Source organism: Talpa occidentalis, unplaced genomic scaffold (assembly GCF_014898055.3).
Source record: "Talpa occidentalis isolate TD23 unplaced genomic scaffold, MPIMG_talOcc4v2.1 talOcc4.3, whole genome shotgun sequence".
Taxonomy (NCBI): domain Eukaryota; kingdom Metazoa; phylum Chordata; class Mammalia; order Eulipotyphla; family Talpidae; genus Talpa; species Talpa occidentalis.
In genome coordinates, this window is record NW_023603184.1 from 141,840,949 (window position 1) to 141,858,480 (window position 17,532).

General features: G+C 46.3%; 1 protein-coding gene across 1 annotated transcript; it reads right to left on the bottom strand.

The window, feature by feature from the left end:
• Positions 1–573: 573 nt before the first annotated feature.
• Positions 574–17,193, bottom strand: FAM124B (family with sequence similarity 124 member B). Its single transcript, XM_037521914.2, has 2 exons — positions 16,207–17,193; positions 574–2,132 (listed from the first exon to the last, which is right to left on the bottom strand). The coding sequence occupies exons 1-2, from the start codon at positions 16,936–16,938 to the stop codon at positions 1,497–1,499; spliced, it is 1,368 nt and encodes a 455-aa protein (XP_037377811.1). The 5' UTR covers positions 16,939–17,193; the 3' UTR covers positions 574–1,496.
• Positions 17,194–17,532: the final 339 nt, after the last annotated feature.

Consider the following 17,532-nt stretch of genomic DNA (forward strand, 5'->3'; position numbering starts at 1 on the left):
GGTGTTCAATAAATATTTGTTGAGGGAATGAATGAGTGTATAAGTGGATGGGTGAATGAATATTGTTAAGATATTGGCGTGTTCTCCTGCACTGTTGGTGGGAGTGCAAACTGGTCCAACCACTATGGAGAGCTGTGTGGAGATTTCTTGACCTACTAAACATAGAGCTTCCATATGATCCAGCAATTCCACTCCTAGGTATTTACCCAAAGGACACAGAAACATCAACTCCAAAGAACACCTGCACCCCTATGTTTATAGCAGCACTGTTTACAATAGCTAAGCTTTGGAAACAACCCAAATGCCCAAAAATAGATAACTGGATCAAGAAGATGTGGTACATATACACCATGGAATATTACTCTGCAATCAAAAAAGATAAACACATGCAATTTGCAGCAACATGGATGGCCCTGGAAGGGATCATGCTCAGTGAAATAAGCCAGAAAGAAAAAGAAAAATATCGGATGGTCTCACTCATAGCAGGAATCTAGAAAACTTAAATAAGGGACCAGGAAAATGAATAACTATAAGAAAGTGAAAATCATAATCAACAAACAACTATGAACCAGAGACACTTTATGAGGGGAGGGGGGCGGGGAGGGAGGGATTGGGGTCAAAATAAAGGGGTTGCAATTGTTTGGGGAATATAAAAATAAAAAAATTTTAAAAAAGATATTGGCGTGTTCACCCATGGTGAGAAGAACCCAAACCTGTTCCATTAACTCGACCAATCCATACTTCCCGTCATACTTACCGGAGATTTCCAACCATATGATCCTGTCAAATCTCACTCTAGATAATAATGTGAACTACCAGCCCCATTGTTGTAGCACAGAAACAAAAGAAAAATGGAGACACAGGAAACACCTAGAGCCTCACTTTGATTTTTTTTAGCTTCCAGTGTTGTACTCATTAAACAGGAAAAAAATTGTTAGTAATTTTCAAAACACTTTGCATGTTAACTCATTCCAGAGGCAAACAACTTGAAAGGCAAAATCGCAAGTGGGTATGGAGGGAACAGAACCTCATTATGAAAGGAGGTCACGTAAAAATTAAAAAAACACTAAAGAATAAACAGTCCATGCTGTCCAGGGGGATGAACTATGCTACCCAAGTAAAAAATTAACCCAAATTACATACACTAATCAGTTTTGCATAACACCTCCAACGCATCTGCATACAATGCAATTATCCAGATAGGTGCTGAACTCAACCTGCCCAGCTGAGTTAGTGTGTCTCCAAGGACAGGAGGCGCTGGGCTTCTTCCCTGTGCATTATTTGCGTTCCCTTATGGCCACGAAGACAAATAAACACGCACTCCCAGCACCATTAGACGTGAACATTTGAAATAAAAGCAATACAGATCTGTTCGTGGCTAGTATTCAGGCAGACCCCCCCTTAAATAAATAAGAAACGGTCTGCTTCTGGACCAAGGCTCCATGTCTAGAACATGTATGTGATCTTGTGTTTCAGGAAACCACACTGGTTTGATGCTATATAAAGAATTCCTCTTCTTCTTTTTCTTCGCTCTGGACTGGCTGATGAAGGGGGCATTTGGAGGTGATCTTCCTTGGACCCAGCTCCCTCTGGCGAGCAAGTGACAAAATATGGGCCCTTTCCTTAATGCTGCCATCATGCTGGGAGGCAGCTGCCCCTAGGGAGGAAGCTGACGTGTAAGATGGCGGCTGGTTGGCGCAAAGACCCCTGGGAAATCGGCTCAGGAAAGATTGCACCGGCTCAGAATTGACTACTGTGAACCCCGTGTCCACATTTGTCTCTGCCTCCAGTCTCTCGAAGCTGTTTTCCCTGTGGAGGACCTTCATTTTGACTCCACTTTCCAGCGGGGGAGAAGGCAGATGCAGCTGGGTCAAGGCCTGGGGTGAGCAGCCAGGGCTTTTCCATGACGTGTTCTTAGAAGCTGCTAACGCTGGGCACCCACCGGTCTCGGGGAGCTCTACAGAACCCGCCTTGAACCTCCTGCCCCGGCTCCTTCGGCTTCTTGGCTCGAGGGTCCTCCCTGCCGAGACTGGGTTCAGCCTGGAGCCCTGGGGAAGCGTGTCAGCTCTCGTGGTGCCATTCATATGGGAAAGCTCGCCATTTCTAACACCAAGGCCTGGACTCAACTGGACCTATGAGACAGCAAAAAAAGCAACAGATGTTTCCATGTGCCAGGAACAGACTGGGTCCTGTCCACCCTCTGCCACACCATGACCTCAGTACATTTTCAATAACGTCTGCGCGACTGAATAAAAGTAGCAAGTACTGTAATGTAAGTATTACACATTCAGTTAGGAGTATAATCAGTGCTAGAGACTCATAATTGAGCACATGGTGCTTATAATATAATCAGTATCATCTGTGAACACCTCCTGCCCCCCTCTTCCCAGATTAACTCTTTGACAGAGGTAAAACTCTGGAAATCAAATGACCACTTGACAACAACACACTTCTGGTAGATGGAGTTATTCAAATGATGAAAAGATGCCCAAAGATGTTCCCCGGTGGCCTCCCTTGATGCTGTAAACCATGAATTACCAACCTGGAAAAAATAAAACTAAAAATCCACCAAAACTTTGACTATAGTAAAAATAAAGACTGGAATAATAATAATTCAATCCTCCAAAGCTGGTGGAGCATGTTAATAATGTTATACATCTTGGTCTGTTTCAAGACATGTGGGCACTCCAGGCTGGCTAATAATTTGACGCCTTTTAAATCAAGATTATTTAAATGGGGGACACATGTATTTAGAGATTAAGTATTAGGTGAGAATGGGGGGAACAGCTCTTAAGGAAGTTGTGTTATTTTAACCCCTACCCATTCCTCTGGTTCCAAATGTACAGTCACCACTTAGCAAACTCCTGCCTGCTGTTAAGTGGATTCTTCCTCCATCAAGTGGGATTCACTGGTTCATCTTCCATCTTTGGACACTGAGAGCAGATCCTTCCTTCTCCTTATACCATACTCTCAGCAAGAGTATTTCTGAAAAGATAATATCCTCCATCTTATCAGAAGCCCTTGGCAATTACTATCCAGGACCACTAGTCTTTAATCAAATATCAGAAAGAGTAGTCAGAAGACCCTTAAGTGCATGTACTAAGTGAAAGAAGCCAATCTGAAAAGGCTACTTGCTCTATGGTTCAATTATAGGACTTTCTGGAAAAGGCAAAGCTAGAGAAACAGAAAAAAGGTTAATGATTGCCAAGGGGCTAGAAGGGAGAAAGAGATAAATAAGTAAAGCTCAGAGGAATTTTAGGGCAACAAAACCACTCTGTATGATACTACAATGCTAGATACATGTCATTATACACTTGTCAAAACCAAAGAAGGTACAAGAGTGACCCCTAATGTAAACAATGGGCTCTGGGTGATAATGATGTATCCGTGCAGGTTTAATGATTGTAATTAATGCACCCCTCTGGTGGGGGATGTTGATAGTGTAGGAGGTGGGGTGGGGGCGAAGATCAGGGGGAATATGGATTTGCTGTAATTTTTTACTTTCTGTTCTGTTTAGCTATGAATTTAACACTGGTCCCAAAAAGTTGATTAAAAGAAGAAAAAAGAATAGCAAGAAGGTAGAAATAAGAATAGCAAGAAAGCAGGTCTAGAAATGAGTAAATCACTACAAGCATACACATAACCTGTTTATACACACACACACACACACATCTCCCCCTCTCAATCTGTCATTTTCTCTGATAGAAATGGAGGGGTGACCATTACCAAACTACAAAAAGAAAAAAGGATTTCCATGAATTCCTTTGGAACAGAAATTGACAAATATGTGTCTGCGTCCTGGCGGGTCATGTGATCTTCACTGCACAGACTCAGCTCTGCCACAAAGCAGCTGTAGCCAGCGCACAGATGAACGGACAAGGCTGTGAATCCATAAAATTCTGTGGATGCTGAAATTTGAATATCAAAAATGTTCATATATCATGAAATATTTTCCCAACTATTTGAAGATGGAGAAATACTCCTAGCTCCAGGGGTAGAGTTGACTGATCCCTGTTCTAGATTAATGATTTTCATTCATTCATTCAGTCAGTCATTATTTCTCTTCCCTCCTCTCTCCTCCCTCCGAGTTCTCTCTCTTTCCCCTTCCCTTCCCTGGTTCATTTCTCTCCAGCCCTCCCTTGCCTGTTTTCTTTCTGCTTCATCTGAGTGTTAGCTTGCTGTCTTTTTTTTTTTTTAAGATTTATTTATTTATGCACACAAGATCTGGGGTACAGGCCAGAGATGGTGGGGGGCGGTGATAGGATTCATCAGAGACAGAGCAGGAGGCAGAACAGGCAGATGGACAGAAGACACTGCTGAGGGGAGCAATGGGCAAGTCAGGAGAGGTCTGCTGCGCCATGTGGGTTGCTCCCTGGCTGGCTGGGGATCGAACTCATGCTGCAGAGGCTGTGGATTGCTTCACAGTGCAGTTCTCAACCCCTTGCGCCATCAGAGAGGCCCCTGAGTGTTCACTTTCAATAAAAATATCTTTTCAGAAAAGTTATTACTCATTGTGAAAGTAATTTAATTGTACCAGAGTGTAAAATAAAAAGGCTTCTCTCCCACCCAACCTCAAATCACCCAAATTCTCGCTCTCCAAAAAGCCTTCTGGTTTATTCAAAATCAAGGGGGGGGGAAAGACTAGGGGTCCCCCATTTTCTAGAGAACCAGCTCTCCCCAATCCTTCATAGGACTGAACTGCCATCTTTGCCATCTGGCAAATTATTTGACAGTTTATTCTTTTTATCCGATCTGATCTAATGAATTGATTTTTATCTGGTCTTTTTCTTCTAGAAGTAGATGCTGAAACGGCTATTTCCCTATTCATAAATCATTCAGGGTCGACAGCAGACTACCCCCATACTTTTGATTCTGGGGTTCTTGTTTCATTTTCCAGCAACCATGAACAGTAAAGGGAGGCCCGAGTCACTTTCACCTCATCCTGCAAATCAGTCTCAGCTCTGAACAAAACTGGTCCTGCAGCTACACTGTCAAGACAGCCCAGAGCAGCCAGGAGGCATTATCCTAATGGGGCTCCTAACCCATGGGCCCCACTGAGCCAGCCCAGGACACCCCAACACCCCAAATGCCAATCCCCAGTCCCATGGCCCCATCACTGGGCTCTGTCCTCTTCACCACGTTCCACCTGGACGGACTCATCTAAATCTAGCACCTTTTAGCCACAGCTCCAGCACTCAGAGCTGTTACATCAGCTCCTCACCATAGTCCCCTTCTCTCTCCCCCTCAGCACCACCCCCCGTATTCACAGCCTCCACAGTCAACTGCAATCCAAATACCAACCCTTCAACCATTTCCTTGCCAATACCTCCAGCTCCCCTGGCCTACACCCTTTCCGCCAGGGCCTCCCTCGAAAGTTCCTACCCCCGATCCAGCGACTCACCCACATTTTCTGAACCTGTGCCCAGGCTGCTGAAGAACAGCCCAGGACCCTTCTGATTGACATCACCATGGAGGCGAGGTTTGCTCTTGGCCCAGGCTGCCTGGCAGCGCTCCTGTTTCCTAAGTCCCCTCCCTCCCCAAGCAACCACCTGGCAGCTTCACACTGTCCTCAGACCTCCAGTGGCACCACCCCCCCCTTCACACTCTCAGCAAATGAACAAATGAACATCTGGACCCCAGAGAAAACAAATGGCCTCCTTAGCCAGCAGCAATCTTGGTTTCTTGCCAACAGACTTACCTGCAGGCCACCAGCCTGTCCACGAGGACAGGGATCACGCTCCACTGCCCCCATGGGTGCAGTCATTCATCTCCTCCCGGCTTCCTGGACACCCTGTGACTTTCTCCCACGTTGTCATTTGTTTCTTCACATTCACTCTCCCTCCCGATTTTCCTTGACCCACATCCTGACATTCCTTCCTTCCTGCCGCTCCCCTTGCCAAGGTCCCCGCAGTCAGCCTCCTTGTCTTCAGTTCCTACTTGAGTTCTAGGACTTTCCCAAGGCTGCCGTTTCCCCTCTAAAGGTCCAAGACAACGTGCTCTTCTGGATCTCCTCCTTTCTGTCCCCCACCCCTGCTTGGTTTCCGCTGAAAGCGCCGTTCCCTGCGCTCTTCAGTGCCGACCTGTTGGCAGGTCCGTCTTGCTCTGCTCATCTCCCGGCCGTGTCATCGACACCCATCTTTCCAGTGGTGTCTAAGTGGCAGAGGTTCCCAGCGCATGAGTGCAGCTCGGGTCTGTCTCTGCAACTGCACACCTACCTGTCCAGTAGTCTTCCAGGTACCAGCTCCTCCAGCCCAACGTGACTTGAGAGGAACCGTGTCTGTGCTCACCACAAAGCTGGTTGAAGATGGCACCATTTGCCCCACATTTTCCAAGCAAAAGCATCTTCACCTCTCCACCCTCCATGTCACCCGTGCCCTGGGTCTGCCTCCTAAAAAGTTCTCAGATGCTCCTGTCTCTCCGTGCCCACTGCCGAGACTCAGGACGGGCTGTTTTCACCGCTTGTCTGAATTACAGCAACAGTCAACGAACAGACTCCCCCCGGATGCCCTGAGCGCCCCTACTCTGTGCTGTACCCCTCCACCACGTGAGCTGGGATCCACACTCCACCAGTGTCGATCCCGCCTCGCTCCTGCTTCAGTGGTCTCGCCATTCTTCTTAAGAGCTAAGATTTCCGAGAAGAGGGCTTTGCAGCTGATGGCATCTTAAGAGCTGAACTGAACATTTCCCCTCGGGGCCTGGCTGAAATGGGCGAATCTGGAGGTGAGGTCCGAGTTACGCCAACCAGACCAGAAATCATTGTCTCGTCCACCAGGATGCAGAAGGGCCGGCTGATCCAGGAACTCACTGCTGTGGCTCGGAAGAGGGGGCTCCCCTGCAGCCAGTGACGGGCCTTACCCTGGAAAGGCGTGTGTGCCAGTGCCCGGCCCAGCGTCTGCGACACAGACTCCTGGGGAGGTTTGCTGTGGGGGGGTCTGCTCCATGCGCTGCAGGTCATCCTGCACGCTGGGGACCATGGCTGCGAGGCCGTGGATTCTGGGAGACCCCGAGGGCAGAGGCCCAGCAGCGTTTGTGGCTGGTCTGCTGATCACACGGGAGCCCTGTTCACCGCTGCGGTGACACTGCTGTGTGCCCTGTGCTGCTCGGGAGGGCGTGCTGGGCATCCAAGTCAAGGTCATGCTGCCTTGCACCCCAAGTGGCAACAGTGGCCCTAAGAAGCCCTGCCTGACCACGTGGGCACTGCAAAGTCGAGAGAGGAGGCACTGTCGGCCACTCCCATCTCTGAAGACAAGGGCAAGGAGCCAGGGCACCCTCGGTACCCACAGCCTGACAGCGGCGCCCCACAGCTGGACCTGGAATCTGGACAGTGCTCTACAAGTATTTTTATTTAGAAAAATGCTTTTAAGAACACATTTTTTCATATGGCCTACAGGCCTGCCTGGCCCGTGCCTTCCTCCTTCCTCAGCCTCCACGAGCTCAAAGTGAACCTCCAATTCCATGGACATTCTGCTCCTTCCTAATGCCAGGGTTTGAGCATATTATTTCTTCTCACTATTCCTAGAGGTTCTCCTCGAACCCTTTTTTCTAAAAATGCCTACTTTTGCCAACTCCACGCTTACTCATCATTTGCTCTTGGGAAACTTCTCGATATCACTGAATCTGAGTTCAGTGGTCCCACACACTGGTGGGCTATTTATTAGCTGTGAGACTTTAGACAAATTAGACCGAATCTTCCTGTGCCTCAGTTTCCTCATCTATAAAAGGACAACAATAATTACTGACATCCTAGATTGCTGAGAGGATTAAATGATCCTGGTGCCGGGACAAAGCAGTGGCAGAAAGGAGCAGGTTGTTGTCATAATTAATGTATTGCTGGCTCTCCTCGGGTTTGCGCTTCCCACCTCACAGTGGTTACCGCGCTGTTTGGTGCTTGTCTGCTTAATTCTCTGGACCTTCCTCTGAACTTTGCCATCTGGAAGAGAGGGTTTGTGTGTATCTTTCTCATTATTGTATCCCCAGTAACTGGCACAGTGCCTGAGACATGGGAAGTAATCACTAGCTGTCTGTTGGATAAATAAATAAAACAATGCTTAATGAAATGTAAGTTTTTACATGTAGACATGTATAGAAATGCATAATCTATAAATGAGGCTTTTGATTATTTGGTGTTAGTAAATATAAAGTCTGACCAAGAAAATTAAAAATTGCTTTTGTCATATGGCTGGCCATTTCTGCAATCTTTTTAAGAGTTCTTTTATGCATAAATAAATAAAATCTTTTTTTAAAAAGAAAAGGAAATGTCAACTTTTGCATCGAAGAACTGAGGTGTAGGCCAAAGGTGCAGATGATTGACCAGAAACAGAGTGGGGAACAGAACAGGCAGACTGACTGAAATATACTGCTGAGGGGAGCAGAGGGAGAGACAGGGAGAGGTCTGCTGTGCCATGTGGGTCATCTCCCTGGCTGAGGGTTGAACTCAAGCTGCAGCAGTGATAGAGCTGAGACTTATTCCCTAGGCCAACAGGGAGGCCCCAACTTTCCTTTTTTTAAGAGAAATTTAAAATCTTTTTAGACCATCTGGCAAAAGTGAGTGGAACATTATTAATGGAGAGATGCAGATGTGTGCAATTGGGATGAAGAATTTGCAGGAGAAACATAATTCTGAGTAATTAAGATAAATCTCTTGAGTGAGAATAAATCCCCTTTTGCCAAAAATAAGTTTAAATGCATTTGTAGGAATTGTGATCATTTAGAACCCATCTTTCTAAGAAATATTAGTAAATTGTTACAAATTGAGAGGTAGGTTTTTCCAAGTGTCAAGGAACATTAACAATTCTCTTGATAAATGGGATCATTCGTCACTTGGAGAATCATTTGTCACTCATTTGACTCAAAACACTTGAAAAACAAGAGACTATACATCACTGAAAAATGATTAAGCTGTTAAGGGCATGCTGACATAATGAAGGGAAAATAATCTTCCCTTTTACTGAAAGCGATTCCCAGAGATAGTAAGAATTTCTCTACATTCAAACCATTTTCATGGAAACAAATTATGTAGGTTATGGAAACCCCCAAACAGTGCCAGACTTGCTAGCTGAAGACTTGAAACCAGTCTCTTCCAATTAACTAAGATTTTGAAAGATACAACTAAAAGATACTTTTAGTTGATCGACCAAAAACACTGATATTTGCCCCATAATCTGTACCAGCAGCATCCTTCCCAGCAATGGCTACAAGTGCTTTTTATGGGCAGCGTAAACTGAAGTAATGAGTGGAAGGGGGGGGGGACTGTGAGAGGGAATGTTAAGGGTTTATCTTTTCAAAATCAAGAGGGAAAACACTATCTCCCAGATATCAGCTTGGTCTCCCCTCCCCCAGAGAACCAACTCTCCCCAATCTTTCAAAGAACTGAGCTGCCATCTTTGCCACTTGGAGAATTAGTTAACAGTCTATTATTGTTATCTTATCTGATATAATTGATTGTTATCTGGTCTTTTTCTTCTAGCAATAGAAACTGTTAGGGGTAGGGATAGAAAGGGTATGAGATGAATCAAATGGAGAAATGAAGAGGGAGAGACTTGGAGGCCTCAAGCAATGCTTCAGAAGAGTAAGAAAATGAGTGACATTTCATAAGAGACAATGTACATTCTTTTATTTTGTTTTTTATTTTTTAAAAGATTTATTTATTTATGCATACAAAAACTGGGGTGTAGGTCAGAGGTGCAGGGGATGAGAGGATTCACCAGAGACAGAGTGGGGAGCAGAACAGGCAGATCTACTGAAATACACTGCTGTGAGGAGCAGCGGGCGAGACAGGAGAGGTCTGCTGCGCATGTGGGTCAACTCTCTGGCTGGGGATCGAACTCAGGCCACAGGAGTGATAGTGCTGAGACTTAACCCCTACACCACCAGGGATGGCCCCTCCATTCTTTTATTTCAAGTGGCTAAAAAAGAACATAAATATGAATTTAGCTAACTGTTGGTAGAAAGAAAGTATTAGCTTCTGGGAATGTAAACCTTTTCTGAAGAGACAGCCTTATTTCCTGAAGACAAGCAGTCCATCCATCCATCTGACTGGTAATATATGGGAAATAAACACTTACAAAAAAAAAACCAAAAAGACATGGCAAGTCATAAAGTCGCAAATTATATGGTACCAGAATGAGAAAATATATAATCAACTGTGTGTTACAAAAATTTAGGTGTAAAATGTTCTAGTTAGGAATGGGAGCTGAGGTGCCCTTGAGCTTCACAACAGTTTTCAGAGGAAAGATAATTTGAGCAGAACCTGAAAGGGGAAAGAGAAAGAGGAAGAAAAAGACACCCCTGGATAAGGAACATTTCGGGCAATTCATGAAAGCAGATATCTGTACAATGAAATATTATTCCGCCTAAAAAGGAATGAAATTCAGACACATGCTACCAAGCAGATGAACCTTGAAAACAACACTGAGTGAAATAAGCCAGACACACAGGGACAAATACAGTAGGACCCCACTTACATAAGTCGCCTAAAATGAAAAAAGTCATAGAGGCAGAATAGAGGTGGCCAGGGGCTGGGGGGACATGAGAATGGGCAGCTAGTTTTTAATGAGGACAGAATTTCAGTTGGGGATGATGAAAAGGTTCTGGAAATGAACGGTGGTGAGGGTTGGATAACATTGTGAATGTGCTCAGTGATTGCACTGTACACTTTATGTTCTGTGTATTTTACAACAATTAAAAAACATGCATGTGGGTGTAGGAGTGAGCCTAGAGCCTTGGAGAGAAGGTGGGGATGAGCCAAGTATGTGTACAAAGGCAGATAGTGGGTGAGGCCTGCTTGTAGGAGCCTTGAAACGCAGGCAAGTGAATTTTCATGTTTTCTGCTTGACTTTTGTCATTGAGCTGATAAGGAATATAAATCTCATACATTTAAAAAGATTTTCAACAGTGGTGCACAGGATAAAGCAGAATGCCTGGAGCCAGTGCCAAGAGTTAGACTATTATAGTAGCAATGCATGTTTGAAGTCATCAGGCTTAGAGATAAAGGGAGGGAAAGAAATGACACCAAAGGAAAATGAGAACAGTTGACAACCGTCAGAATGAGAGGATTCTGAAAAAGAGACTTTAAAAATGGTGATGTTTCAGAACGTGTGCTTCATGTGATGCTTCACAACGTAAAACCACTCTTTAAAAAGTCTTTTCAAAGCCATTATATGTTAATGTCTTCTTTTACAACAAAACAAAAATAGTACAGTTGTGGTAATCTTGGACTTTGAAGAGAGACCTGAGCTTGACACCGGACTCTCTCTCCCTAGCTTCTTGTATGACCATAGGCAAGTTATTTAAAATTTATAAGCCTCAGTTTCCTCCCCTGTAGGATGGAGATGTGTAGAGTGAATCCATGCAATCCAGTGCCTGGCATATAAGAGTTATTAAGTGTATCATATTTTATCATATTACTATATAAACTCTCTCAAACACATGAGCCATAGTATTCAAAGCTATACACTTAAACATTGACAATTGTGTCAAAATTTTTGGAACTTTTTGACAAGCTGATTTCAAAATTAACTGTAGAAAAACCAGTCTCAGTACTAGAGAAGTATATAACTTGTGCTCTTCAGAAATAATATTAAAAATTGCATAATCCTTCTACCGTCATCAATCAAATTGATGCTGAGTATCTTTTTATTGTTTCTAAGAATCTAAATTAATTCCAGGGTTTGCCTGAAGAGAGGAGGGTTTGCCTCCAGTTAAGCAATATACAGTATATTATAGAAACGTGAAGTAGCAAGAAGCCTTAAAATAACCTACAACAGTCTGTACAATATGGTATCACCAAGCATATGTGGCTACCTAAATGTAAGTTTAAATTATTAAGTTAAATGAAATTAATAATTCATTTCCTCAGTCTTGCTAGCTACAGTTTTAGTGCTCAATAACTGCTTATAGCTACCATACCGAACAATGCATATATAGAATATTTCCATTATCACAGAATATTCCTGAAGAATGAGTCCCAAATACAGGGGAAAGAGGAGTATATGTTTTGAAACAAATATGAGGGCCTCCCCAGTGGTGCAGCAGTTGAGTGCTGGGTTGCAAAGCTGCCCGCAGCCTCTGCAGCGCCATTTCCATCCCTGGCCACCGGCAAGGGTCCCACATGGCGCGCAGACCTCTCCTGCCACCCGCTGCTCCCCTCAGCAGTGTACTTCCTCAGTCTGCCTGTTCTGCTCTTCCCTCTGGCTCTGGTGAATTCTCTCACCCTCCCGCGCTTCTGACTGTACCCCAATGCTTGTATAAATAAATAAATCTTAAAAAATGTGACATAGAACACCCACCCTGTCCTCTCTGTGGACATCTACCTCCCTTCTCTGTCTACTTCCTCCTGGGCGTCCAGCTCAGGCCCAGGGTTCACACCTCAGAAACCTTTGTCCATGCCCCCACTGAGTTAAGCAACCCCCCCACTCCCCCCCCCACACAAGCCCTCCATCCTGGCCCTGTGGAAGGGTTCTGTGTGAAAGGGTTAGTTTGTGGTTATGGCTCACCCATGAACAGGTGTTATTTTTTTATTCTTGGTTGACATTGGTCGTTGGGATCCCCCAGACTTGCTCCCTCAGTCTGGTCTTCATTGGGGTCTCTCGCCTTCCCCTGTGAGTCCCTTAGAGGTCTGACTCCACCAAAAAATCAGCCTTGGCCTCAGGACTCAGTTAATCCCACGTACAATTCCCCTGCATGCAGTCTTTGACTTAGAGAGGCGCCGCTGATCCAAGTGGGTCCAGGTGGGAGTGAAGTCCAGAACATTTATTGGAACATCGTGGGGAGCAGGCCAGCAGGGTCCACATAGCTGCTGGAACCCTTGGGGGGGTGGCAGCCCCCCGGTGACCACAGGCCTGTCCTAGGACAGGGTGCAGACTTGAGGGCACCCCTAAGACAAGGATCGCTTCCTTACAAGGCCGATGCATTCGGTGTCCACTCCCACAAGGAGGTGTGGATTTTGTTAGGTGTGATTTTGTTAGGGGGAAAAGGATGTCCTAAAGATAATTCCATACAGGCTTTGTGGACTCCACCCCCACTCCAGACCAAAGCCAAAGACACTGGGAACTACAAATTCCATCCCCACCAAAGGGAAGGTTGCTGGAACCTGAGGGTGGGGTTAAGCAGCCAGGTTTGGTATAACCAGACACGTGGACTTTGAGGGATTCCCTTTTTGGCTCTCCGCCAGCTCTGAGAGTGCCTTTGGGTTTCCAGGTCGGCGGATCGGGTAGGACGCATTTAAGACTTTATCTCCCACTTTTCTCCCTGAGTTGTACATTTCCTCAATTCCCTTTCCCTTATAAATAAACCTTTTATTAACCTTTTGTGTGTGTCTGTAGTGGAGTATTCATAAGTCCCTTTTAAGCACGCGGGTGAGGACCCACAGCCAGGAACCCGTTTTATGTCGGGGCTGCTCCGTAACAATTTTTCTGTCCTGAAAAATCCACTCTCTTATCCAGGTGGAGAAGCCCCATGGAAGCTAAGGTGTTCTCATGTTGTATCCCACGGCATTGTTGCAGGCTTTCCTCAGGGATTTTATATAGAAGTTTCCAGAAAATAACCTTCATTTTGCTTTAAAAAAATCTAGAATCATCAATGCCTTTCTCTAAAAAAAAAAAAAAAATGATTCTGTACTCCTCAAATTTGACTCAACTTTCCAAAATACCTAAGCTGCAAAGGCCGTAGCTCAGACTTGAAAATGTCAGTTAACTTTTTTTTTTTATAGAGGCATGTTTTTTTATTTATTTGTTTGTTTGTTTGTTTGTTTGTTTTGTTTACACATGCACTGGGTACAGTCAGAAGCGCGGGAGGGTGAGAGAATTCACCAGAGCCAGAGCGGGGAGCAGAGCAGGCAGACTGATGAAGTACACTGCTGAGGGGAGCAGCGGGCGGCAGGAGAGGTCTCCGCGCCATGTGGGACCCTCCTCTGGTGGCCGGGGAGCAGCCGGGGATTGAACCGGCGCCGCAGAGGCCGCGGGCAGCTTCGCAACCCAGCGCTCAACCGCTGCGCCACTGGGGAGGCCCGTCAGTTAACTTTTAAAGGGCAGTGATTAAAAGGTGCCCCTCCTGCACCAGTGCATTAAAGTTTTGCTTGGCAGGGAGGCTGATTTCTAAGTTCTAGACATTCACTGAAGCTGACATAGAAATGTTAGATCTCTTGTAAAGGAGAATCAGCAACTCTCACATGGAAAAAAAGTAAATAATTTAGAAATCATTTGTATACAGTGCACATGATTCATATTTGTCAATAACTCAAAACTGATGGCAACAAAATTAATCAAAGGGAAAGACAATTCCCCTTCTATCCTGTTATTACTTTATCCACTAAGGCTTGTGGGTGTTTCTCTGACCATTTCTCAAGGATGGAAGCTACAGGATATTTTGCTGTGACTATCACATATATTTCCCTGCCTGCGCAAACACACACACACACACACACACACACACGCACGCACACAATGGACTGCACGGTTTACTGCTGGGGCTTTGGAGCCAAAACTACCCCCTCCTTGGGAAAGTAACTGAATTCCTCAACCCTCAATTGTCTCTTCTTGGGAAAGTAACTGAATTCTTCTACCCTCAATTGTCTCTTCTGCAAAACGGGAAAAACAGTGACTTTCTAGGCTGTCTCTAAAACTTAAATAACGGAAACTTAATCTAGGGCAAAAAATGAATAAAGAAGGCTAAAGTGCACTGTAGGTAGCATTGTAAGCATTTTTGCAAGTGTCAGACCATTTAGCAAGCAGAACAACTGCCCTGGAGAAAGATTTGAGCAGCACCTCCCCTGTGCTGGCAAAGGAGCCACAGTGAAGATTCAGACACCAGACTCAAGATTCAGCTGGAACAATCCACAGAAAGACACCCGTGGTAGCTCATGGTTGTGTCCTGTTCCTGTAGGAGGCTTACAGGAGAATATGTTCTCTTGAGGGGACTCAACCCTCTAACTTGATGCAGGGTAAAAATTGACAGTGATATTGTTAGGGGGAAAGGATGTCCTGAGCTAATTCCATGCAGGCTTTGTGGACCCCACCCCCACCCCAGACCAAAGCCATCAAGACACTGGGAAAGACAAATCCCGTCACCACCAAAGGGAAGATTGCTGGAACCTGAGGGTGGAGGTAAGCAGCCAGGTTTGGTATAAAATCAGACACGTGGGCTTTGGAGGGGTCCCCCATTTTTGCTCTCGGCCAGCTCGCAGCGTCCAGCCAGCTCTGAGAGTGCCTTTGGGTTTCCAGGACGGCGGATCGGGTAGGACGCATTAAAGACTTTATTTCCCTATTTTTTCCCTGAGTTGTACATTTTCCTTATTTCCTTTTCCCTTGTAAATAAACCTTTTATGAACCTTTTGTGTGTGCCTGTAGTGGAGTATTCATAAGTCCCTTGTAAGCGCGCGGGTGAGGACCCACAGCCAGGCAATCTGTTTTATATCGGGCTGCTCCATAACAATATGAGGTGCTTAAAAATGAAGTCAACAGGTGGGTCCTCCATGGTGGCCCAAGGGGTTTAAGTCTCAGCACTATGACACTATCGGCAGCCACTGCAGCAAGAGTTTGATCCCCAGCCAGAGTGCTGACCCACATGGCACAGCAGACCTCTCCTGTCTCCCGACTGCTCCCCTCAGCAGTGCGTTTCAGTCAGTCTGCCTGTTCTGTTCCCCACTGTGTCTCTGGTGAATCCTCTGACCCCTGCCCTCACCTCTGGCTATACCCCAGTTCTTGGATGCATAAATAAATATATCTTTTTTTAAAAAGATTATTTTAAAAAATGAAATCAACAGGACTGTAAGCTTAACATACCTGACGGTAATTACAACTTCACCTTCTTAGGTCAGACAGAAAGAGCTGACGAAATTCCTGGACCCAGAAGTAAGCAAAGTGTTCGCACAGTTGATAAGAAATGGGGAGTCCTTGGATTTGACTGTAAACGACTTTATAAGCAAAGCTACAAGCCGACAGCTTCTGAACCACCTTATCTGTCAGCTTCAGGGAGGTTATTAGATCAATGACTCTCAATGCTGCCACATACCCAAGGAGTTTAAAAAACACACAAAACCAGGACTGGGGTGCAGTGATGGGATGGGGATGTTTGAAAACTCCCCAGGAATTGTGATGTGCAAACCAGGCTGAGAGCCTTTAGACTAAGCCATCTCTCAGGCCTATCTCAGCTGTAAAATCACACAGTCCCACCTGCATCTCCACGACCTCAGAGGCCAAACACAAATACCTGAAGCAGAATCTTGTTGCCATCGTAGTCCTGCGTCTGCCACCTGGTGTGGCTGATGGGTACACACGGATGGGGTAGGAGAGGCACCAGCTGCCCAATCTCTTGAACTCTGAACTGCAACACCGAAGACTCCTTGGGGTCCACCGACACCCCGAGGGGCAGCTGCTTCAGGGAGAGCTGCAGAGCAAAGCCCTCGGTGGCATAGAGCACAAAGAAGCAGAAGCTACTCTTTTGCAAGGTGGCTTCTCTCTGCAGGATCATCTCGTAGAGCCTGATGGCGTCCTCGTAGTTGTCAAAGCTGCAGTAGAGCGTCACCCTCAGGATCTCCGTGCCGCAGTGCACCTGCCTCACCCCCCAGACGGGCATCTGGCTGTCCAGACTGTAGAAGTCCTGGTTGGCAAGTATGTAGGGGCACGGTCTGGCCGGCGCCTGCTGGGCGGGGTAGCCCTGCCAGGGCCAGTGCTGGAGGGAGTCGAGGACACGCAGCAGCCGCTGCTCACCCAGGCTCTCCTGCAGGAAGAGCAACACAGACATCCCCGGGAACCGTGAGCGCCGGGGCTGGCACTTGTCGTAGTACCTCGCCGGACTGACCCTCTCGGACACCAGGAAGAGACGGACCTGAGGGCAGATGCAGCGCAGGAGCTGGTCCAGCGTCTGCTGCAGGAGTGCGCCGTGGCCGGCGTTGGCGAGCAGGTGGATGGTCATGGCCAGGGGCTCCGGTGCCTCGTCCATGCTGCTCTGCCCGAGGATGCCAATGGCAGCTCGTGGAGGGGCGCTGTTCCAGCCTCTGTGGTGAAGCAGCCTTCTGCCTTTGGCCACCCTCCGAGCCAAGCTCTCCAGACAGGCCGGGCCCAGCAGCCTCCTCTGCTCACAGCGGCAGGGCGATGATGCCCTCAGCACACACAGTGCAACTGTGGTTGGCTTTTCCAGGCACTCCCTGGGGCTTCTGTTTGACCTAAAATCCTGCAATCCTGAGAAACACCAGCGGGCTGGTTCTTACAGTTAGAGAAAAGGAAATGACCAGGAGGGGCGGAACCTGACTTGGCTCCACCGGGCTGATAGCAATCTGTTTTGTTGAAAAGACATCCATTCCATGGCCCCACAATGGGGTGTGTTTCCTCCTGAAGTCTCAGTGTTCACCCCAGCCGCCAGCTCACCTGCATACAATGACCCTTTAGAACAATTCTCCAAACTTGTCCCTCGGCCAGTGTTTTCTTTTATTCTTTTCCCTTTGTCTTTTTATTTTGTTTTTGAACAATCGCTGCTCGGGCATGGAAGAGAAGGTATTTTATCTCAATAGTGGGACTATTTGTGGAAAATGATGTG

Bases quoted from the DNA above. Each gene is read 5' to 3' on its own strand.
- FAM124B (XM_037521914.2), bottom strand. From the start codon at position 16,938: ATGGACGAGGCACCGGAGCCCCTGGCCATGACCATCCACCTGCTCGCC. The intron at 2,133-16,206 runs GTATTTGTGTTT...GCTGTCTCATAG, and splicing joins GCAACAAGATTCTGCTTCAG to GTCCAGTTGAGTCCAGGCCT.